This window comes from Lepidochelys kempii, chromosome 8 (genome assembly GCF_965140265.1).
Source record: "Lepidochelys kempii isolate rLepKem1 chromosome 8, rLepKem1.hap2, whole genome shotgun sequence".
Classification (NCBI taxonomy): Eukaryota; Metazoa; Chordata; order Testudines; family Cheloniidae; genus Lepidochelys; species Lepidochelys kempii.
The window spans coordinates 3,093,319-3,119,103 of NC_133263.1; the positions used below are offsets into that span (position 1 = coordinate 3,093,319).

General features: G+C 40.4%; 1 protein-coding gene across 1 annotated transcript in view; it reads left to right on the top strand.

Moving 5' to 3' along the window:
- CLINT1 (clathrin interactor 1) overlaps positions 1–22,863 on the top strand; it is an 84,121-nt gene extending 61,258 nt beyond the window's left edge. The window contains exons 7-12 of the mRNA XM_073355206.1: positions 2,371–2,617; positions 8,331–8,409; positions 13,813–13,890; positions 19,266–19,558; positions 20,281–20,485; positions 21,087–22,863. Coding sequence (XP_073211307.1) covers positions 2,371–2,617; positions 8,331–8,409; positions 13,813–13,890; positions 19,266–19,558; positions 20,281–20,485; positions 21,087–21,451 — 1,267 coding nt within the window. The 3' untranslated portion in view covers positions 21,452–22,863. The remainder of the gene's footprint in view (positions 1–2,370; positions 2,618–8,330; positions 8,410–13,812; positions 13,891–19,265; positions 19,559–20,280; positions 20,486–21,086) is intronic.
- The last annotated feature ends 2,922 nt before the right edge of the window (positions 22,864–25,785 follow it).

The following is a 25,785-nucleotide window of genomic DNA, read 5'->3' on the forward strand; positions in this document are numbered from 1 at the left end:
ATTTTTTGTAGAGCTAGAATTTCTGGTAGTGCAGCAGTTAAGATGGTGTAGATCACTAAAGGGTCATCTCTGTCTTACTCCTGAGCGAGTAAGATGAAACTTGTGCTATAGTGTAATATGGGCGTACATCTGAAGCGTACATTTCATCCATGGATGTGGCAGCACCTGCAGTTGTTAACATCTCCTCTCCCTCAAATTCCCCACAACACATGCACACATTAGGTACCGGGGACTGCACTGATGTGATTAACAATTAACAGTAGTAATTGTATTTCAGTAGTACCTAAAGGTCCCAATCAGGGTTGGAGACCTATTGCGCTAAGCGCTGCATGAACGCACAATGGAAAGACCCTGCCCCCAAAAGAGCTTACAGTCTAAGCCAGGGGTGTGGTGGCTAAATGATGCATTGCATTAGTGAGCTTGCCAGTCATCTTTGGAGACTTGGATTAAAATCCTGATATCACAACTGAAAATGAATGTAGAGGTCTCATTCTATTCCCTCATTTGTGCATGGTGCTAATAGTACTGTAGGCTCAGAGGGCCAAGAGCTGGAACAGTTGCTACAAGTCAGGGGTTAGGTGCGCTGGCAGAGCTGTGTGAGAGTCTTGCACCATACTTGCTTGTATGTCTGGCTAAAGCTAATGCTGTTAGTCTTTGGAATACAAAGTGGAATGCTGGACGTTTATTTTGAGTGATCATGAATTGAAGCACTTCCAGTGGCAACTAGACTGTATGTCTCCTGTTTCCTCTATGTATATGAAGTATGACAATCCACCCCCCTATTCTCAGCAGAGAACAAAGGCTACCCTCTAGAGCAGTGGTTCCCAAACTTGTTCCGCCGCTTGTGCAGGTAAAGCCCCGGCTGGGCCGGTTTGTTTACCTGCTGCGTCCGCAGGTTCGGCCAATCGTGGCTCCCACTGGCCGCAGTTTGCCACTCCTGGCCACTGGGAGCTGCTGGAAGCGGCACTGCTCCTGGCCACTGGGAACCGCTGGAAGCGGTGGCCAGTACATCTCTCGGCCCGCGCCACTTCCAGCAGCTACCATTGGCCTGGAGCAGCAAACCGCAGCCAGTGGGAGCCGCGATCAGCCAAACCTGCGGACGCGGTAAGTAAACGGCCCGGCCCGGCAGGGGATTTCCCTGCACAAGCGGCGGAACAAGTTTGGGAAGCACTGCTCTAGAGTATATTGTAGTTGTCATATCTCCACTGACAAAAGGACAATCTTTGTTCAATTACATATGTTAGTACTCTTCTGCATTATTAAAATATAAAAACCTTTCACTTTTAACTGTGTACCCAGAAGGAAATTGCTATTTCAAAATAGTTTTCAATATATTTAAGCTTTCTCTCTAGCATTTTTCATTGTTGTGTACAATTCTGTTGCCCTAATGATAACATGCAGTATGCCTGTTGCAAAAATGAATGAGCTTGTACACCACCTTTGGTCACAAGCAAAGTAAGAATGGAGAACTTAATAATCAGATTAAACATACATTACTGTGGTGCATAAAAAGCTTTCAACTAAAACAGACACATGCTTTGAGGCGTAAGAATAAATGTGTTTTCTGAGCTGGGAAATTTAGAACAGTTCTGTATAATACTGTGACCCAGTCTTATTAAAGCTGGGTAACCTTTTTTTCACAAATACCTCAAAGACATAAAAGCCCATATATCTCAAATGGGAAATGGGCTGGAAGTGGAGTTGGTATGCTTGGCATCTTAAGGCCAGCATCCTTGCTTGGTGCGCTGCTTCATTTGGACCAGTGAATACCTCTTGGGGCAAGTGTTGAACAGGCCTACCAACTTCACTCTTTTTCTAGGTTTCAGAGTAGCAGCCATGTTAGTCTGTATTCGCAAAAAGAAAAGGAGTACTTGTGGCACCTTAGAGAGTGATGAAGTGAGCTGTAGCTCACGAAAGCTTATGCTCCTATAAATTGGTTAGTCTCTAAGGTGCCACAAGTACTCCTTTTCTTTTTACTCTTTTTCTAAATATCCCTGATTATAACAGGCTACACAGCTGTATCTACCAAATATCTTTATACCCCACATGTACACAGAAAAGTCTCTGGAAAAATTGGGATAATGTTACCCCCACTTTTGTAAAGTGCCACATAAGTGCAAAGTATTAATTTCTCAAATATTAAAGCGCTGTACTCCTTTCCCTAAGTCGCTGTCTATAGTCTCTTGTTAATACCAGTCAACACTGTGAAGGGGATGATAGGCAAAATTCTTAGGCCTGAATCCAGTGTCCATTGAAGTAGATGAAAAGACTCCATTGATGTCAGTGGGCTTTGGATCTTGGTGAGGAGGAACTCAATCATATTTGTACTTACTAGCATCATTTTTGTTTCATTCTTCATTGCTCTTCTAGTGACAGTGATGAGGAAAAGAAAGCAAGAAGAGGTAAATCCCCCAAAGGTGAATTCAAAGATGAAGAAGAGACTGTGACGACCAAACACATTCATATAACGCAGGCCACAGAGACCACCACCACCACCAGACACAAACGCACAGCAAACCCTTCCAAAACCATTGATCTGGGAGCAGCAGCACATTACACGGGAGACAAAACCAGTCCGGATCAGAATGCAGCTCAGACCCCACAATCTACAGTAAAGGTAAGATGTAAACTTCCATTCTTCCAAAGCTCATCCAAACTGACCACTCACCAAGTTTAAATCCAAGTTAAACCAGAACATCGGGGGGGGGTAGGAAAAAACAAGGGGAAATAGGTTACCTTGCATAATGACTTAGCCACTCCCAGTCTCTATTTAAGTCTAAATTAATAGTATCCAATTTGCAAATGAATTCCAATTCAGCAGTTTCTCGCTGGAGTCTGGATTTGAAGTTTTTTTGTTTTAAGATAGCAACCTTCATGTCTGTGATTGCGTGCCCAGAGAGATTGAAGTGTTCTCCGACTGGTTTATGAATGTTATAATTCTTGACATCTGATTTGTGTCCATTTATTCTTTTACGTAGAGACTGTCCAGTTTGACCAATGTACATGGCAGAGGGGCATTGCTGGCACATGATGGCATATATCAGTTTGGATGAGCTATTGCCAGCAGGAGAGTGAGTTTGTGTGTGTATGGGGGTGGGGGGGGGGGTGTGAGAGAACCTGGATTTGTGCTGGAAATGGCCCACCTTGATTATCATGCACATTGTAGGGAGAGTGGTCACTTTGGATGAGCTATTACCAGCAGGATAGTGAGTTTGTGTGTGTGGTTTTTGGGAGGGGGGTGAGGGGGTGAGAGAACCTGGATTTGTGCAGGAAATGGCCCAACTTGATTATCATGCACATTGTGTAAAGAGTTGTCACTTTGGATGGGCTATCACCAGCAGGAGAGTGAATTTGTGTGGGGGGGTGGAGGGTGAGAAAACCTGGATTTGTGCTGGAAATGGCCCAACCTGATGATCACTTTAGATAAGCTATTACCAGCAGGACAGTGGGGTGGGAGGAGGTATTGTTTCATATTCTCTGTGTGTATATAAAGTCTGCTGCAGTTTCCACGGTACGCATCCGATGAAGTGAACTGTAGTTCACGAAAGCTCATGCTCAAATAAATTGGTTAGTCTCTAAGGTGCCACAAGTACTCCTTTTCTTTTTGCGAATACAGACTAACACGGCTGTTACTTTGAAACATTCAGCCATATATAATTAGCAAAGCTCTCAAAATAAAAGCCCCAAATTAAAATACAGAAATATGATTTTGATTTATCACTAGGCTGAATTAGCTCCTAAATTGTTTGGACATATCTAAGGGGGAAAAAAATACTTGTGGCAAGTTTTTTTCCCTTGCCCCTGCATGGGTAGCCATATAGTATGTTCACAAATATTGGTCTGGGTCATCAATCTCTATCGCTATTAGACTAGAAAACTCAGTGTCTGGGGCAGTGTTTTAATTACAGTCCAATCTAAGCTACAAAATAATTGTTGGAACAAGTTTGTGGCCCAGACACAACTCACCTTTTTTTTTCTGTACGCAAAGGGAAAGAGAGGAAAGAAGTCTTTTATAACATGGCTGGGTTGAAGGCCTGTTTCACAATAGTTTTTAAACATATCTACTTATGTAGTATAGGTGAAGTGTCTAGTCTTCCTAGCTTCCCTTGGGTTTCTACTAATGTATTTCCTTTCCTACCCCATCTGTTTTCTTTGTTTTTTGTCTCCCTGTAATTGTGGGCATGCCAGACTCTGTCAAACGATTATGTATGGTCAATCCACAGTTTATGAACCTTTTTGTAAGGTTGGCTTACGCACATCGGAAAATATTGAAAAATTCAAGAGCCTATTGACATCTCTTGGAAAATGGCAGAAACTTTTAGGAGCACATCTTGCCTATATGTATATCTTTTATAGTGTCTATTTTTAATCTGACACTGACATGCAACGTGGATCTTTATTCCTGTCCTGCTCTTTGTTCCTTATTTGAAATTGTAAATCCTCTGAAATTAAACTTTCTTGTTCTAAAAATTAGTGTCACTGAGACTGCCTCAGGCTGCTAGACACAATGTTCTCAAGCAAAGATGTGTCTTTGGTTAGACTCCACAAGAGGTTGTTGCGGAGATTTCTGCTGCAAAGCTGAGGCTACTCGCTTCTCTGCCATAAAAAGGAAGAGCATGTTTCCCATTGGACTTCCAAATGTTTCCTGTGGAGGTCTTTCATCAAGCGCTCTCTGACAGGCACTTCGCTGCTGTCCTATCTGCAAGAAGTCAGAAAATAATATAGACTTCTTGTTGTTTTCAGGCGTGGGGGTTCACCTTGGGCTCCCATACAACCCTCAGGGCATTTGGTCATCCACAGTGTGGAAAAAGCTATGAAAAAAGTCTCTTCAGGCTGAGATCAGTGAAGTTCACATTCCTAGCTTCTCAGACCTCCCCAAGGGTCAGTACTTTAAGATAAGTGACCACCTTTGTCTGCATCAGCTGGCCGGGAGGGATCAGAAGCTCTTGACTGCTGAGACATTTCACAGTATGGAATGGGAAGAGAGAAGATAGCCTTCATTTAGCCCTACATACCTGAAAATCCAGTCTGACTGAATTGTCAAGTTGTCCAGTCATCAGAGTGGAGAATGAGCAACCAGTACTTCCATATCATATCTGAGATTCAGCCAGCCTTAAGTGTTCCTATTTGCTTCACAGCCAAATCACTAGTAAAACAAATGTCTTGAAGGACACACTCAATAGTTCTATAGTTCTAGGCATGGAAGCTCTCTTCCAAGTTACTTCTGCTCTCCCCATGCTTTTATTGAACAGAACAGGGTAAAAAGAGAAAAATTACTTGTCGTCCTGCTCATAACCAGTTGGTTAATGAGTCCCTGATACTTTGAACAAATGGAGATAACAACCATATGTACGTTTCATCTATTGGTTACCCTGATCTTCCATCTGGAACCTGCTTTTCTGAATTTTGAAGTATGGCTCTTGAATGTAGCATAACTAAAGAGATTTTATCTAATTATTATGTTATACCATCGTCTCAAAAGGAACGCAGTCTTAGAAGGCCTCTGCTTATTTCTGGCTCAGACTCGGTGGTTGGAGCTAATGGACTGTGTGACACCAAGAAGAACTAAAGACCTTCCTCCATTCTTACTAAATAATCTGATCCAATAGACAAGCCATCACTTAGATCTTTAACATACCCAGCATTCTAGGAGCAGGCAGTAAGACTCCACTATCTTTCTCACATAGCATGATTTTATCAGAGTCCAAATAAAGCTGCCTTTATACAAACAACCTATATGGAACTTGATCTGGGTCTTAAGCTCTCAAACTCCATGTTATCATATCCATGTACTTGTGGTCCAGTGAAGTAGCTTTCTTGGTTTCCATTACCTCTGTAGGTATTCAGAGTACCCAGACAAAGAAGCATTCTGTATACTTCACAAGGACAAGGTGATCCTGTCAACTTTGCTTTCAATAATTGCTGTTGTGAATCCTCTGTGATGTTAAGAAAATCATCTTTCCCTCTGTCTGAATCTGAAGCATAAGGAGGAATTCAGGCACAAACTGGATCTCAGATGAGTTATCAGCTTGACTAGAGATCTGTGAATCTGAGATTCCACCCCAAATGCAGGAATAAAAAGTCTTCAAAATAACCATTTCCAAATGGCTAAGATGTGATATTAGAAAAGTCTACCCCAACATTGATAGACCGGTTCCCAAAAGTCTACAGGGGCAATGCTCTCTATTGACACAGGCCCTCACCTGAAGAGATGTTCAGAGTTGACTGGCCATTGATGCGTATCTTCACCAGGATCTACAAACTAGACTACAGCCTTAGTGCTGCCTGTGGGAAGAGGGTTCTGAAGCAGTTCTTTAAAACTCTTTTGAGAGTGGGATTGTAAAGCTTTCCCCTCCAGATGATCATGCTCTTATGTGTCTGATTCTTTCTTACTGCTGGTTGTAGCCCACAAGTACTAATTTAATGAGTGCGTTAGAGGGGTACAAAACTCTCATTGGAGGAATAAAGCTAATGTCAGCCATTCGGGATCTCTTCCTCCCTCCCCCACACACACCCCACCCCCCAGACTAATGTCTGAGTCCATGATTGTTCCTCTAGTAGGTAGAAACCATCTTAAAATGTGGAAGCCTACTAGGAGAGTTCTGGAGGTCAGCAGACCTTCCTCTCTTTGTTGTTGACCAGGATTGATTGTCTGGACTGTCTCCCACTTCCACCTAAAGTAAGAGAATCCACAAACTGTGCCAGTGCGTTTGAGGAAGAAACATTTCCTCACAGGCAAGTAGTCAGGCAGACGTTTAGTAAAATTGTACTTAACACTTTTCAGCAGGCCATCCATCAGTCTGCCATAGATGCACTTGACCGCAGTGCCAAGGTTCATAGAACATTAAGAATGCCATTGTATTCTTTGTGATGTTTCCTGCAAGAATATAGGATTCAGAGTATGACAGATTAACCAAACAGATGGTGATCTCATGTATTAGAGCTGGGTGGGAAGCAGTTTTCTCATCAAATATGAAGACTTTTTAAAAAACTTCCCATCCTGAATCAGACAAGTAGTTGAAATTTCAAAAACGTTCATAAACCAATAATCCAAAAATTTCAGATCAGGTTAAATGAAATGTTTCCCTTCAATTCTGACCTTTTAAAATTTGTATTTTTAGTATAAATTAACTAGTTTCAAACCAAAAAACAAAATATTTTTGTTTCAGTAGTGCCAAAATGAGATGTTTAGAAAATTTCAAAACGCTCTTCCAATTTTTTTTTCAAAATTTGTCAGAATTGACCCTTTCCTGAAAATACTTTGGCCAAATCAGCATTTTCTGATGAAAAACATTCTCTTGGAAATTCATGACCAATACTAGTATTAGTGACTATGCCAATGAAGTGACTTCTGATGGGTCATGGTACTGTCAGGAAATGCATTCTCTTCTTTGTGACATGACTGATAAAAGGAAGGCTTCAATACAGCTTTCCATCTGTCTCCTTTGTGACCTTGCAAGCTAAGTCAGGGTCCCCCAGTAACTTTAGAATTATATTTGATAATACAAATCAGTTAATCTGAGATTTTAGATAATGTCTTGCAAAACACTTTTTTTCTCCCAGATAGCTCTGTCCATTAACTAAGGGCTTGTCTCCATGGCAAAATTTTCTTGCGTAGCTATACCAGAATAGTTGTACTAGTGTAAATTCCCCTGTGGACACACAATTCCAAAATAAGTGATTTTATAATTTTCCAAAGCACAGTCATTATTCTGGAATAAACTCAATGTAATTCTGGAATAGTGTCCTCATGGAGACTTATACCAGTATAACTGTATGGAATAATTATGTATTAATGAATTAATAATTCTTCTATAAGTATGTGAGAAGAAAATCTCCCTATGTAGACAAGTCCTAAGATCCATTACTTGGAGTACTAATGGAACATACTCACCACCTGTTAACGGTGACCTTCTTTACTAGTATTTTACTTAAGGTTTACATCATTCAACCAAAACCAGAGTAATTTAAACATGCATTCCTTTTGATGTTTGCTTCTCCGGTTTAAATCTTCCATGGACATAAATGGCTACAGATAGTAAAAATAACTAGGTAATTAGTTCCTTCAGCACTTTTTAACTTCAGGTTCTCTGAAATATATTCTAGTGAAGTCTGTCTTTGCTTAATTAGGTTACTCAAACAAGCTCCCCTCTACCCATCTGCATCTCTGCAGACATTCTGGCCATTTTGGGGGGCCAATTCATCAGGAGAACAATGCTCAATTCATGCGTGAAGTTTGTGATAAGACCGTTAAAAAGCCAGACTAGTTGAACTGTAAATAGTGCTTCAATCATGTTTTTTAAAAAGCTGGTAAATTCTGTCATCTTTAGGCTTCGGTACCCCCTGGCAGCAAGTCGTCTAATGATCTGTTTGATCTGTTTGATGGTGCTGGCCAGCCAATCTCAACAGGTATATATCTTTATCCTTAATCTATGATCTGTTTAATTGTGACTGTCTGTGCACAAGCTTGTGGGTTTTAATATTGTAAGGATAAAGGGAAACGGAAAAATGGTGAAAAGCAAAGCAAAATGTTTCAAGTACTCAAAAAATGGACTACTGTGTATAAGTTTATAACTGCACACAAATTACCATATTACAGTAAAAGCTTTATCTGGCATGTTGGGAGAATGGGGGGTGCCAGTAAATGAAAAAATCCAGTTAACTAAGAGGGAGGGAGTTTGGGTGTGGGAGGGGGCATGGGGCTGGGTGTTGGGGCACAGGAGGAGGTATGGGGCACAGGAAGGGGTATGGGGCATGTGCTCTGGGAGGGACTTTGGGTGAGGGAGAGGGCTCGGGGCAGCAGTTGGCGTGCCGGATCCAGGTGGCACTCACCTTGGGCAGCTCCCCTCAAGTGGCAACATGTCCCTGCTGCTCCTAGGCAGAGACACAGCTAGATGGCTCTGCAGACTGCCTCCCCCGCAAGCACCACCCCCTCAGCTCCCATTGGCCACCGTTCCCTGCCAACAGGAGCTGCGGAGCCAGCGCTTGGGGCAGGGCCAGAGCAGTGTGCAGAGATGCTTAGCTGCGCCTCTGCCTGGGAGCAGCAGGGACATGTCGCCGCTTCTGGGGAGCCATGCTGAGCCACGTAGGGAGCCTGATGACCCAGTGCCAACCGGACTATAAACCGGACTTTCAATGAAGATCAGAAATGCTGGTTTATAAAACTGTCCGGTTGGTAAAGTGCTAGATAACACTGCTTTTACTGTACATAGGATTAATAATAACCTTAGCAAATCATAAAGATTAGCCACTAAATCAGTCTGTCAGAAACTGCATGGATTATAATGCAGAGTTATTTATAATTAATTCTAAAAGCAAGCACAATCCAGTCAGCTTTAAGTTTCTCATGTTACAAGTTAAGGGATAGGCAGCTATAGAAATGGATGACCTCCATTCACTAGCCACATCTAATGTATACAGCAAAAGCAAACTCATTTCTTTTATCTTCTCATGACTCCTGGATAACCCCAACCCTAATGCCAAAAAACTCACTCTGAAGTTGTATTTCTGTTCAATTAATTTATGGTGAATTATTCTCTAAATACTAAACTGAAATTTAAGTTCACTGATGTCCACACTAGCACTAAACTATGAAATCACAGTAACTCTTTTAGACAAGCTTTAGATTTCAGTGACTTGCCTACAAAAGTACAAGACTGGGTTGGGTGTGAGAGAGCAAATATAATTTTTTTTAAAAAAATGTTATGCTACAGCCTTCATGCCAGCCACAGTTTAAACAGTGGATCATAAACTATTAAAGGGAGTTTGTCATGTATCTAGGGTGTTTTAATGGGACAATCAAAGAAGAGTTAACTGGAGGAGGATTCAGGTGGTCAAATGGCTGGATGTAATTTTTTCCTCTGTATCAAGATCAATTTTAACAGAGAATTAAGCACCAGTGTGACCCTTTTAGTTGGCAAGAAACCTTTGAGGGAAGGTTTCTCTCTCAGTTGCAAACAGAAATTTTACTAATTAACACAAGCTACTGTTTCTGTGGAACATGGGGCACCTTGGTAGTGCTTCTTTCCTTGTAGTATTTGTAGTAGCTTATAGTGGTGCTGAATGAGCCTCGTCCTCCCCATAGCAGGTTGGGTTATAATATTTAAATTCTGTGAATTGATTGCAGCTTTTCCAGCTGTATTGATCAAAACAAATTTGCAATTTTTCAAATAACTTGTTACTCTTTTATATGATACGTTTTGGTTTTTTTTTTAAGGCCATGCTTCCTAGTTTTGCCCCAAACCAAAGGCTAATAGCTTTGTGGATGATGCATAATCATTAACTAGATACAATAGTATAAGATTTACATAAAACTTAAAATGTATTTAATTCCTAACTTTGTGGGTTATTTATGAATCCATAAGTCCATGAAAATTCAGTAAAGGATTACACTTTTAGCAGCCAGGAACAATGTGGCACAACCTCAATGCTGCTGCACTGCACAATGTCACTTATCAAAAGAGTGCAAACTTGTTTAGTTTAGACATGTTACGCATTCATGAAATAACTGTCAAATGTGATAAATATCTGAGATACTACTTGTGCAGTAATGGTGTGATCTTGAAAATAGTATGGGTGACAAAGCAGTGATGCTGGGTAGAAACAGCACCCATAGTTCTCACCAGACAACCTAGTTTAAAATAAATAATAAATTAGTATCTGTCTTAAGTTTCTCTCCTTGCCGCTTCCCAGAGATCTTTAAAGTTTTCATACATTAACTTTTATTTGCCTTTATTGAGGGAAAGGTAAATGAGGTGAGGCATGCATTTTGGAAATACTAAGATCTGTGGCCATTCTGATACGTTCCAGATGCAGAATCCACATTGTCTTCCACCTTGCCCCTTTATCCTTGGAAATACCCTCTGTCAGGTTTTTTGTAAAAAGCCTATTTTGTAACACTTTATTCTTTCCCTTTTAAATCCAGTTTTAATGGGAGATATATAAAAAATACACAAGCACACACTGTATATGTATAATCTCACATTTATTTATATATAGAGAGAGTTGTTTTTAAAAAATTCTGAACTGAGGAATTTTTCACTTTTAAACTGACTCCTTGCTTTTCAAACAAATGGAGCTCTCCACATTTGAGCACATCTGACCTTCTGATTCTTTTTGTTGCTCTACAGTGATACACCAATTTTTCCCTTCTTCAGCAGCATTGAGGAGTGGTATTGAGAAGAGGCATATTACCAGCTGGTCATTGTAAATAATCTCCTTGCTGCCCTGTGAAGGCAGATGGAAAGAGTTCATTTATAGCGACACATCTCCTGTGGGAATCTTTGAGGATAGCTCATGTTGTGAAGATTAGCACTGTCCTTCACATGCAGGTCGCTTGTGATGACCAATATGTTCCTTGCAGCACAGGGTGTGGGAACATTTCCTGGGTCACAAGACATAGTGGAGGGGTCAAAAGCAGCCTTTGATCTCCCCTGTAAAGAAATTGGCAGGGAAATACTATGAGTTCAAGGATCTGTGGAGGCATTTGCTAAACAACTCTTCATCTATATGTATTTTTCAGTGTAGTAGGTGCTGTAATTGTTTCTCCTGAGATGCGGGAACACTGAGCAAGTTTTACAGTACAGGAAAGGGATGGTGAAATTTGAGATTTACAAATTACTAAAGTTGCCCAAGTAAGTTACATCCTGTTTACAGACGGTGTAAAGACAGACTTGCATAGAGAAGTCACACCAACAAGACAGTGCCCGGATTATTGGAGACTCGGTTTAATTCTAGGCCAATGGCTTCCTCCATTGAGAGCAGCTTTTGTTGCTATCTGTCTAGGTTCTGCTGCTTTCCTCTTGAGCTTCGTGTTCAATCTGAAAATGAAACAGGCACATGAGAGAGAGAAACTTGGCAGGAGTGAGCATTGAGACAAAAGACCTGAAGAATATTCAGAAATCCCTTACATCTTTTGGGTTCAAAGTGAGGGGGTTAGTCAGTGCTGTGGCTCTGGGTTACGTCTTTACGCTTGTCAGGAAAGCAGCTGATCTTGAGGTGGTTTGACATGGGAGAATACAGAACTTGCATTGTATGTTCTGTATACAAAAAGGTCAAATCTTCACTTTCCTTAACAGGAAGCAAATGAGGTGGTATTATTAAAGTGTTTCCTTTGCAGAAGACCCACTAAGTTTGATCTTCTAACTTAGTTTCTGACTCTGATATTTGACTGGCTCATGCCGCCTCCCTCCCACGTTTACACTATATCCAATGCAAGGTTTTTATATCAAAATACAACAGACTAAACAAATAGTTTTATATAAATTCGTTCAATAGAAATCCTACTGCATTTGTTCGGACAGCATCATCATCCGACTGAAATTTCCTGTCTCTTTTCTAAAAAGAGTGGTACAGGAATTACAATGGAATTAACCTTCTGTGGGAATTCAGAGACGCATGGTCTTCCCTTTCTCTTTATTTGCTGCCTTATATCAAATCATACACATTCTGCAGGTAGAGACCATATCCCCTTTGAAAAACAGTCATGCCTTCCTGATATTGACTACAATAAAAAAAATTGAAAAAAAAATACAAGTACACATGTATTAGAAAGTGAATTGTTCCTTTTATTACTGCTAGCCGTTTATTATAAAGGAGATAGTTCTAGTTTAATTAACCCAGTTGAGAGTAGCAGATGGGGCAGAATGTCTTGCAGCGATAAGACAATTCAGAAGTGGCACCAGATGTTGGAAGCTGTCCCTGGTGGTGTTTGAGTGCAGCACAGATGTTCCAGTCCCACCTGGCTAGTTTCTAAACACTGCAGGCTAAGCAGCTGTGATGTAACCTATATAATGTACGCATAACACTAAAAGCACAATAATTGAACTGCTGCTGCTACTTCTCCGGGTGTGACTGTTCAGAGGTGAAATCTTTAAGGACAAACAAAAATAAGGTCAACTTTTTGGTACTTTTAGGCCATTAGAATAGCCACTTAAAAGCTGTAGGGGAAAGAAGTGATCAAAACTACACTGTAAAGCAAAGTGTGTTTTGGACTAAGCAGTTAGCCTTCTGCCTATTCTATTGTCCCAAATATAATTATTAGAGCTTTTTTCCTTTTCTTTCTAGTTTGGGTTGAATATGCTTTAATGAAAAATAGTTACAATACTGTATTCAAAAGTTAATAATTTATCTGGTAGCTTACAAATGCATGGCTGGGACTTCAATGTTGTTGCTCTAGAGAGAAAGCAAACTTATAAAAAATGAACACCAATGCAAGCTTTGTCCTTGAAATCTTGATACCAAGATCATTGCAGAATCATTCATGCTTTAAGAAACATAAAAACTAAATATAAGAAGACTTAATTTTTCATGGTAAGCAGCATAATAAATTAAGGATTCCTCCAGTAACAAAAAGTATTTATTTTGATATTTTTTGCTTCTCAAGTTTTAATTTTGTAATCCTCCCATTACTTAGTTGTTTATACCATACCAGCACCATCTCCTGCCAGTTTGATCTCTCAAGCTTCATTGCGGTGTATAAATTACTATTTTAGAATGAATTGTGAAACAGAACTTGCATCTTTGTTTTCCCCACCACCTATATGGCAAAGCACAATCAGCTAGATCTGCAGCATAGGCAAGAAGAATCCAATTTGTCTAGGTTCATATAAATACAGAGTGGTGGTGGTAATAAAGCCACAAAAAATGGTACAGACATACGACAGAATCAACAAGCTCTGACTGCCAAATGCAAGAGGTTTAAAAATAAAATGAAACGTCTGAAAGCAGCTTACAGAAAGCCCTTGTCAAGTTCATTGAGCAGGGTCTCTCTCCACAATCCTGTAAGAACACTGTGATTCCTCTCATATCTAGGTGGATCGACTGACCCGTTTGGAGGATTCGCTGACTTTGGCTCTGCTGCTGCCTCAGCAAGTTTCCCCTCACCACAAGGTAGGATAATTTACTGACTGAAAAGCTGCCATTAGGGATGAGGAGAAGGGAATGAAGCCATTTTCCTTTTTGTGGCATTATTGGCAGTCAGTTCCCTTTACTGGGGCTGGTTTGTGTTTGTATAGTTTGACCAAGAAAGCCACATGCCTCACCTCAGTGGTGCTTGATAGCTTTTAGGGTCTCTTATGGGTATTTTCACACAATTGAGGATAAATAAAGGACAGCTTTCTGGTTTTGATAAATGATTCTTCTGTACTCCTTTAATGGGTATGGTTTAGAACACTATTTTGCCTTATTTGATGCACGCTGCATTGCTGAGAAGCATCCCTTAGCAATGTTGCTATAAATTCAGAAGATATCTTAGAGGAAATTGGCAGACTTCATAGTCACTTCCATCAGAAGGAGACAGGGAGTGAGGAGAAATAGTACATAAATAGTCAGAAAAAATGGAGGCTAATAACGGAAATTTAGATGAGTCTTTACCCTCCCTCTTCATTCATTTCAAAGTGATTCAGATTCCCAAGTTGCTTTTAATATCATTGTCCATCCTGGATGTCAGGTGGCTTAGAGGAGAGTTTGTGGATGTCACAAATCAGTATTTAAATTTCATCTTTGTATTGGCATAAGGTTTAAGTACTTAAATAGTCCATGAAAACACAGCTGTGGTATGTTGCAGACAGAAAGCGAGAACCCCACTTCTTGGCAATAGCAGATATAGTTGATTCTGAAATTTGTGAGGGCCTTATTTCATAAAACACTGTACCAGTGGGAACTTCAGGCATAACTTTGTTTTAGTGAAAGTAGAATTCCTTACAAATTGACATTTGGAATTATGGTCTCGCTAGAACCATAACAAAATAAGATGTGGCTTTTAGGGTGGAAAATCAAGACAATAAAACTTACTCAAGGTATTCAACACTTCCAAGTTTTGTGGGTGTAGCGTGCCAAGTGAAAAACACATATTAAACATCAGAAAAAAATCCACAGTAAAAACATGGTTTTTATTATAATTGGAAATGGGGAGGGGGGAGCTTTTTTAATAGGAGTCTTACTGGTATACTGAGTGCTCCCACTGACCGTATTTGTGTTTCCAAAATCATTGGAGAACTCTTCATGCTTTCTTGGCTGTTATTGATAGAACGAATCGCTAACTGATACAGCTAATCACTGTTCATCAAAATGTTTTAATGCCTTATGTAAGATCATCTGACAAACTTTTTTCTCTGAGAAAAGGCAGACTTTCTCCTGATCTTTCCAGTCAAAAGTTCACAAACTTTTTTCAGATACAAGCAAGGACTCTAAAAAAAATTGCCTGAGTGGGACAGCAGTATTTCAGAAAAGTATTTGATAGTCTGTCTTCAAAAACAAATTTCTATTGCTTGACTGTGAGCACAGCCACGGACTGAAAAGTGATTGAAGGGCCCTAAACACATGGTAATGACAAACAACAATGTATCAAACTGTTCAGCGGTGTTGCAGGCTAAGTTCCCTCTAAGCTGCGTGGCCACGCAGCCGCTCTGGGCCACGGCAGGGAGAGATGCCTCTCCTCCAGCCCCAGACCTGCTGCGGCCGGGGGAGAGGCGCGCACACACCCACAGCCAGACCTGCCGGGGCATAGGCACCTCCCCTGTGGCCCCAGACCTGCTGCAGGGATAGAGAGCTAGGAGGAGTCTTCTCTCCCTGCCATAGCTCCAGGGCAGCCTGCACCCTGAATGCCGGAGCCCTCCCTCCCCTGCCCTTGCATCTTGACCCTCTGCTCCAGCCCTGAGCCCCTCATCCCTGGCCCCTCCCAGGAGCCTGTAATCCCAGCCAGAGCCCTCACCCTCCCACACTCCAAACCCCTTGGCCCCACCCCCACCACATGAATTTTGTTATGTGCACCAATGTGGAGGTAATGTGTCACACATCACCTCCATATTGGTGCACATAACAAAATTCATTCCACACCTGTGTGGGAAAAATTAGAGGGAACACTGGCTTCAGGGATCCTTTCTAGGACTGGCGTATCATAGCAACTGTATTAATCTGGAATATGAGAGAATACTTAGTTGGGAGGCTTGTGAATGTCCATGAGGACACATACAAAGGGATTTTAGTATGTTGGAAATTCTGGGGGAAAATAACAATAGAATATTTGACATAGCCCAAAGCTCAGACTGAGTACTACATTGGCAAATTGGAATTTAACCTCAGGATAACCCCACCTCCCCAGACACTCCCATAAACAATTCACCTATAAAAGTCTAACAAATAAAACCAAAAATTTAAGCTCATATGCAATGAGGAATAATAGTCCACCTGTGCAGGACAAATGATAATCCCTAAAGATACTCAAAATCCCACTTGTCTTCCAAGATTAACAAAACATTTGTATAATATAAATGGAGAGACAAAGGTATATTGGCTTTGATGGATGTCAAGGAGGATACTATCAAGATTTCAAAATCTCCAGGTGGAATAGGAGTTACACCTGGAAGGACTGACATGAGGCCAAGTTATGCCCTCAGTACTCTGGCATAACTTCATTGTCTTCAGTGGAAGATGCTTATGCATATTCGTGGGCTAAAACCGATCGATGGTCTTTCATAGCTTAGCTAAATGACAACTTGTAAACAAGTATTGGAAAGATATGAACACCAAGGAGGGGAAGGAACTGTTTATAGGGGCACAAGAAATATATCTAGGAGTAAGAGAGAATAGCTCTTCCTTCTAACAAGGAGAATGTATCCATAATGAAATATCACACTGGGGAGTGGTTTCTCAAGGGAAATAGAGCCCACGTCGCTTGTGGTGCTTAAAACTATTCTGAACAAAGTAGCAGTAAGCAAACCAGAGTGAACAGTCTTATGCTAGCAAAGTGTGTTGGAGCTGACCACTTAAAATCTCTTTTTTCTTAACTTCTGTTTTTCTGAGCTCAGCCTTCCAGTAGGAGTTGAGGGTGCTCGGCCACTTGCAGGAGCCAACTTAACAATGTTGCTAAATACATGTATTTGCGGTTGACCAAAAAGTATGGAGCTACAATAAAAAAGGGTTTAATTCTTTTATTGAATTATGAACTCCCAACTTTTATGCAGTTGGGAGTTGTGCATCAGCTACGGGTATAGGAGTAAATTCAGAAGGAATGAAGACATTTCTGTGTCAGATTAGTAAATCTCTTGGCAAATTGGCTGCAGATCAGCACCTGGGAATCTTTTTGCATTATTTGCTACATTTAGGAAAGCTGTATTGGGCATCTGTGGGTTAACACACCTTTAATATTTCAACCGGCAGGAAAAAAAAGCACTGTCCTAATTGTACAGGCTTCCTTACTTGTGATACTTATTCAAAATAAAGTTCTTTTTTACAAGTATAAAGCTGCCTACTATGCAAATAATTTGTGTATGAATACAGCCTAAATGACACAATCCTTTATCTGCATTAACATGATTAATCTATTCCGATCACCATTATGCAAGGGGCCAGGAGTCTTGTGAAATAATTAATCATTCTCTAACCATATAAGCCCCTCTAGTAATCCTTTCTTCCCGGATTAATCATCTTTGATCAAGTTCCCCAAAAGGGGGGCAAAACCTTCTCCTCTTACCCCACTTTTTCTTATTTTGTGTTCAGAGCTGGGCATGCAGTACGCATAGAATCAGCACATTCAGCGTTTACTTGTCCATCAGGGGTACTTTAAAGTGGGTTTAAATCTTTAATATGCAGTTCTAATTGAAATACTCTAATACGGTCCCTTTTGTAAGGGAAATGAAAGCAAAACGTTCGAGTAAGGCCCTGAGCTAATGACAATTAGTCCATTTCTTGCATTAAAGCTGCTGGTAGTGCTTGGATTTTGTAAACTAACTCGCTTCTTTCCCCCTGCCCCCTTTTCCATTACTTAAAATTTAACACACGAGTGAAGGTAAAGGTAATTAAAACCAGGTTTGAACACACAGGTGTTGAAGCATTTACATGGAGTGTAAAATATTATTGCCCTTGGTTTTGACTAGACAAAATACAGCTCTAGGAAATAGCCAGGTGTGTGGGTTGGACACCTAGCCAGGTGCATAGGTCTAGTAACTTTGAAATCCGTGAAATCTCAATCAGAGCCTCTTCCTTTGCTCTTGCAAGGGGAAGTGGAGTTGATTTAATCATTCATTAGAGTTCAGAGCTCTTTTCCTACTGCAGGGATATTGCTTGTGGCCTAGCTGGGAGTGAGAACTTCATCATGAGGTACAATCCTACGGGGGAATATCATAATTCTTATGCATGGTGGAAATGTTCCCTCTAAGCTGTGCATCCATGTAGCAAATAAAGCAGTCCTGTGCATTTCATGTGCCAGAAGAATGATATTCATCTACTACATCCAGACCTGTAAAACATTAGCCACATAACCAAAAATCTGACCTATGCAATGCTTCCCCCCCCCCCCAAAAAAAAACCAAACCTCTAGAAGATTGTGGCCATTTAAAAACAAAACCACAAAAAACACCACAGCTTTTGGGATATTTTAAATAACTTTCACTATAAAATGTTACCCGTGATGTTTCTTGTAACTTTTTTCCTGTAAGTGAAGGAAACTTATTTTGATGTCAGTGGTTTGACTGATCCTTAGAAAGGTAAGGAAATGGAAGTAATGATCCTGTCATATCCTGGCCTCACTGGTCTGTATGTAGGCATTGGGGCATGTGATCTGAAACCGGTACATATGAAAGCATCATGTATTCTCATAGCCCGGGGGAAATATTACTTACGATGTTAGCAGGCAACAGAGTAAGATAAGGACCCTCTGGTAATCTGTTTCGAAAGCTCTTGGTTTTATTGGTATCCCACTTAGTGTCACTATGTTCCTATGTTGTGCAAAAACTATTAATTATATGTAATTAAAAAGTTTTGAACAAATGGCTGTTTTCTTGTATGCTTTACTATGACAGTGGAATTGTGCCTCTCATGTGCAATGACTGGATGATACCCATTAGATGGGATCATGGCTCTATTGAGAAGATCAGAGCATTGGATTAAAGTACTGGCAAGTTTTGATTCTTAAACTTCTAGCTCTGCTTTTGACAGAACCTCAAATCTACTTTTCCAGCGTCTGTTTAGAAGTATTTGGATGCTGCAAACTTAGTTGAAGGAAACCTGTGTCCCACTCACCCAGGTCCATAGGTGACACGTTATCAGATGTGATTTTTTGTCTGTGCATGGGTGTTTCATATTTCCTTTGCTACCTTGTTAAAACTGTTGGAATATTCATGAGAAGGAATGATGTCCAGATGGAGATTCTACCTGCAGATGTTAATCTGGACGGACACAAATCAGGTCTCATTTGTTTCAGTTCAGAGAATGTGATGTTTTTCTGTGCCTTTCAAAATCTTTTACCTTCCTTCCCTCACCCCCAGGTACAGCAGCAAGTGGGAACGGAGACTTCGGAGACTGGAGTGCCTTCAACCAAGCCTCTCCATGTCCCAGTGCTTCAGCAGGAGAGCTCTTCGGAGGCACTGCCCAGCCAACTGTAGAGCTCTTTGGTAGCTCACAGCCAGCTCTTGGCCATCCTCCAGCTGCCTCAAATTCTACTGACCTCTTTGATTTGATGGGTTCCTCTCAAGCAACCATGGCTTCTTCGCAAAGCATGAATTTTGCTATGATGAGCTCTAGTGCGGTGGGCATCGGTCTACCCATGTCAAGGTCACAGGTATGCTGTTGTTACTCAATCCCTTAATGACTGGTTCCTCTGTGAAGAAAAGGTTCTAGAATATTTTTGTCTTATTTTAGCTTAAACCTTCTTGTTACCTGTAGCTCTCAGATGCTTTCTTTATCACTCGGTCACTCTATCTGAGATGCTCTGTTATCCTTTTTGGGGGAGGGAAGGTTTTAAAGTTCGAACATGAAAAAACCCAATAGCATATGTGCACAGCCTACATTGTCAGGTAACTGGTGGACCAGTCCTCACCCTCTTCTGTGTGTTGCCCTGACGCACAGAGGGGTTACTCTAGTGGAAAGTAATTGGCTGTTGAAACCAAAGCACATTGACTCTTGTGCAAAAAACCTACAAATGCATTTCAAAAAGCCCAGAATAGAATGGGCTCCTGGTCTGGGAGACACCAGGCAACTCTGATTTTGTGACACAATGCACTGATGCAAAATGCTTAGTGCTAACATATGAAATACCATCCTGATCATTTCCAACAAGATACCAACTGATGGGGAAACTACTTTGAAAGAGATGAACTCTTTGTCTCATAAAAACTGATGACATTTCTCTTCGGCTTTTTAACTTCTCATATGCAAACATAAACGACCATTTGTTGTACTTTATGATGATGTGATGGAACTGTTTATTTCTTAGACACAGCAGTAGTAAATGTTAGGGAATGAATGGTATCATTTTAAAAAAAATGTTTCTTTTGTTTCTAGCCTTTGCAGAACGTTAACACTATGCTGCAGAAGCCCAGTCCTCTTTATAATCAGAGTACAGAGATGGTCCAAAAAAATGTCAGCAAAACTCTACCATCCACTTGGTCAGATCCCAGTGTAAATATCAGTTTGGACAATTTAGTACCTGGTATGCAGCCTTCTAAACCTCAGCAGCCATCGCTTAATACAATGATTCAGCAACAGAGTAAGTGATCCCATTGATTTAATAATACTTCACTGGCATGACCTGCTATGCAGATGTTCCCAATGTGTCTTTAAAAAAAAAAAAAGACCCCTTTACTAGATCACCTTTTCCTCTTAATTTTATTCATAATCCCATTTTTCATCTGCTACACTGCCTCTAACCATTGGCAGCTCTGTTACCGTAACATGATCCAGAAGAATGAGCCTGGGAATGTTTCAGGGCTGTGAAGCCAAGCCTCTAACTGCAGAGGCTTGCTTCATTCCCAAATCTTCACATTAGGTCTCCCTCATCTCTTAAGCTCTTCCTATGGATGGTATCAACTATCTGACCTCAGAGCTCAATTTGTTAGCAATAGTTAACCTGGGTGTAAGACATATTGTAAAACTGTTAGACTTTTCTGAACTTTAACTGAAGAAGGAAGAGATGTGGAAATTAATTATTTTTTGTAGGCTAACTGGCTAGAGAACATAAATATAACTTTTGTCCTTGTCTTTGTTCACTGTGAAGTCACAATATAGTTCTAAAAGTAGATTGTAACTCACCATGTTCACCCCTAGGATATTGATTAAATTAAAGGCTGTTGTATTTTATTTTTCTGCAGATATGCAACAACCTGTGAATGTGATGACTCAAAATTTTGCAGCTGTGAGCCTCAACTCCCAGTCCAACGTGATGCCTGTTCGACCCCCAACAAGTTCATTGATGGGAGGGCCCATTCCAGTGGGAATGGGGATGCCCAGTGTTATGACGGGTACAATGGGTATGACCTCCTTGGGAAACACACCTATGATGAACCAGGGAATAATGGGAATGAATGTGAACATGGGGATGCCAGCTGCTGGAATGGGTTTGACAGGCACAATGGGCATGGGGGTACCCAATATAGCTATGACCTCTGCTATGACTCCTGGAACTGTGCAACCCAAGCAAGATGCCTTTGCAAATTTTGCCAATTTTAGCAAATAAAGATTGTAAAGAATTGGTCAGAGTGAATGAAGGATTTTTAGCTGCACAAATAGAGCTGGGGGAGGGATGGAGAACACTGATCAATACCTTTTTCCTTTTATCGGTTAATTAAAATGAACCTACATAAAGAACCAAAAGGCTATTTTGTAAAAGCTTGAAACACCTAGCATTCAAGCTCTGGGGAGACGAAAGGTTCTTCTGATGAATCAATTGGATGACTTTGCAATTAAGAGGCCATTGTTTTGTAGCAAGACCATCAAAAGCCTTTCTAGATGGAAGAACCAATTTTAACATTGAAACTTGTGGGGAGACTGGAATGGGTGTTGGGTAAATCTGTTTGAATCTAATTTTATACTTTTCTTTTTTTTTCTTGAGGAGCTTGATTTTTCTCTCCCTGAATCGCTTTGTCATAATTGAAGCCATTCCTTTTACTACCACTCTGAGTCCATATTTGAAGTCACTCAAGTACAATGATCAGTTTTTTATAAGAATATATATTTTTGTCCAAAAAAAGGCTTACATATGTGCTTATGGCTAATTCAAAGGGACCTGGAATGTGTGTGTGTGTGTGTCTATCTATATATATAGATAGACACACACACACACTTTTGCTGATGTTCCAGCAACACTGCTATAATATTCAAATTTTTATTGTAAAAACCTCTTTAAGCAATTTGGTCATTAATAGGTTTAGGGGCTTTTCACACCTTTACTGATATAATTAATACCCAGTGCTGAATTGGGAGAGATTTCATCCAGAGCTGCTTTATGGTTTCCTTTCAGAAAACTCCCAGCATATATACACTTTTTGCAGTTCTATTTCAGTGGCAACTTCATGCCACATACACCCTAGGAGCCACTGGTTTACAGTGTCAGCAGCAGTCAAAAGGCAAAAAAAAAAATTCTTTACAAAAAGAAAAGTAACAAGGTAACTACATACTTTTAAGTTAATATAAATCTCTAAACCTTGTCAATCCAACAGCATTGCATTTTAGATTTTATACAACATTTGGTGACTTTTTGGTGTAAATATGGCATTAGCAGTGGTGGAATCCAATAGAAAGGAGTTAAATATATATAATACATATATATTAAAGGAAACCTGTAGCAGTCAAAGATTTTATTGATTTAATGAAAATAAAGGAAATTAATTAAGGTTTTGTTTTCCTGCTGTAATTCTGCATTTTAAGTTCACACATGAATCATGATTCTAGAGTCTGGAATACAAAGACATGGTTATACTCACAAGCTGGGAGTATTATTGAGAATAAGCACTATATTATAGGTATGAAATTTATTACCTCCCCTTTCTTATGTTGGATTTCTTTTTTATTATTAAATTGATAAAACTTTGTTTCCATTGTATGCACAATGTTCTGTTGTACATAACATTAAAATGGTCATTAAACTCAGTGTTGGGCCGCTTTTCCTTTCATTCCATTTGACGTTTATAAGAGCGTTTGGGAAAAAAAATAATTATAATTTGGGCAAAGTAATTTTTATAAATAATTTAAATTTGTTTAATGACTTCTTATCTCCAGCCTTTGCTATCTGGCTCTACTGTTAGGAATTAAAAATGAAGCAGGCAAGATATCCTGACCCACTCCAGCCTTGCTAATGCTCCATCTACAACATTTCTAATTAGGCAGAAATTCATGTACTTCAGCTAAGTGGTAATGAAAAGTGATTCATTTGCTGAATAAGAGATGAGAGTGAGTGTAATTAGCTGACTGTGGTTTTTAATCTTTCAACAATTCAATGTGTTTAAATTAGTTTCAAAGAATAGGAGCTTTCAAGTGTTGTTACATCAAAGTAATCAAGGCAGACTTTAGTGGATGAGCAAGAGAGATCTTCTCTCCAGTTGCCATTTTGAAACCTTTAAACTTTGTTGGAATAATCCTCTTCAGAACTTGTGACAGATGGTACGATTCAAGCTGGTTTGGAAAACAGAATTGCCAGGCGGAGGGAACAGATTATTTTTGGAGAGTATGGTGGAGAAGCACAGAAAGCCAAACGTACAGGCCAAACTGTTAGATTGTTGCACAACTTAAGAATGTCAAACACAGTCAACATGAATGTCCTCTGTATAAACATTTGGAAGCTACAGTCAGCTGTTTAGAGTGATATGCTTTAAACTCAGTTTGGCTGGTTGTTATGGATGGGGCCTGACAGCCTTTTAACTGAACATAGAATCTATGGCCTTGCCTTGGTTTCTCAGTTACTTTTAGAAGTTAACTCATTGGGGTTACTCTGGTCCCTATTATAAATCCTCTTTTTTCTAAGATATTTTTTGTAGCCAATGGATTGGAATGGCTCCAAATGAAGCCACCCTACTCATTTCATAGATCTAATACCTCTGTCCTTACACCATAATCTTAATACTGAACTGAGTCTTTGCATAGACCAACACAACAGTAGGCTATTGGTCCATAAAGAATTATGAAAAAGGTGAGGCATGGGCTAATATCCTGGCTCCCTGACATTAATTGGAACACCTCAAAGAGGTTCTTCCATCCTTAAAGGCTCTGCCCAAGGAGCAAGTGAATCCATTTTTAATGGCTGGGCACTTCTCTGCAAACTTCAGCCCAATATATGCATATAGGACCATACAAAGTGTTCTGCTCATAGTGCAAAGCAGATGCTGAGCAAATATAGGAAGATACTGGGAGGTGTGACCCGGGGTGCTTCCCCTTAATAAAAAGCAATTCTAGGGACACTGCACTCCCAGGATTAATAAACACAAGAATAATCCAGCAGTTTGCCCAGCCTGCAGCCTAGTAGCTAGTGGGTTGATGTATTTAGTACTACTTAGTTGTTGAGTTTTTTGGGGGGGGTGTGTGTGTGTGTGTGTTTTTAATAGTTTCCCAACTTTGCCATAAGTCTAATTCCACTCTGCTCATTTCTTTTAAAAATAGCAAGACTGGTTTGCGGACAGTTACATGACCAAGTTGACTAATTTTTCTTACCTTAACATTTGCAATATGTTGTAATGACACATGCACATGTGAAAGGATAGGAGAAACTTCCTGTTCAGGTCCTACACTAGTCTGTCTCAATCTCTCCTCAGTGCATGTCCCCTGTTGGGAGCACTGATGTGGGCTGACCACCGGCAATTTAGCCACCATGTCCTCTAGATCTGCAGGGTTAGTCAACAAGTAAAAATGCTTGTGACCAATATAGTCTAGCACCGCCGCTGGTGATATTCACCTAGGGAGAGCAATAAAAATGTTACTGTACAGCCATGATACTCAGACCTCAGTGGTTCAGGAGCCAAATTAGCAATCAACATTACCCAAAAGAGCCACAGTATTAAAATGACTAACCAAGTATTCTACAATTGGTTGATAATATAGTAAAAGCATCCTGATTGGTTAATATTTTGGATTGGTTAATAATTAAATCAGTGGTTTTAATATGTGCTGCAAAGAATGGCAGGCGATGCATTAAAGAGCCACTTGTGGCTCCCAAGCCTCCGTCTGAGGATCACTGGGGTAAAACGAAGTTGGTTCTTCAGCCTTCATTGTGACTGGCTGAGCAAACAACTTGTGAAGGACCACTGTGTTAGCTATCGTCCTGTGTGGAGCAGCTTTGCTGGCCAGGATCTTCCTGTTCTGGCAACAGCCTACAAGAATATAGGAACAAAACTCAAGAACTGTATCAATCCCTTGAAATAGGTTTGTTGTAGCTTGTACCTGGGTTTTCCTCTTCCTCCACCTCAGAAGTACTGACAAAATATGAAGGGCCTAAATGTTTACCTTCGAGACATGGTTGAAGACTGGAGGCCCAAAGTTCAACCTTTTTTTCCCATACACGTGTTTACGTGGAATCTGCAATTCTTTCCATTTCATGAGTTGGTTTATGACCCCAGCACAGCATGCCTGAGAAGCTCTAGTGAACATGTGCAAATGGAGGAATCTGGGCAGAATTCTGCAGCCTGCTTTTAGTTTCATTCAAGCTACTCAGTTGTTATACCCACTAGTGCTGGGAGAGGAGGGAATCTTTCAATCTTATTGATATGCTCTGTTGAACGTTTTTTCCTGAGCTGTTTCTCAGTGCTTTGCAGCATGATAGCCAATGCAGCTGGCCTACGCACGCATCTGCAGTCCTCATGCCAGCCAAAGTCTTTCGAAGCCATTTTAGCAGAAAAAAGTGTAACAAATCAATATATTTGCCATAAATTGCCAAATGAGGGCCTAGTTCAAAGCTCTTTGAAGTTGATGGGAATCTTTCCATTTCATTCAGTGGGATCAGGCCCAGAGTTGCAGCACCTGCCATCCTGCAAAAATATAAATCTGACTGCTTTTAAGAATGAGCATAATCCATAGGCGACCCAT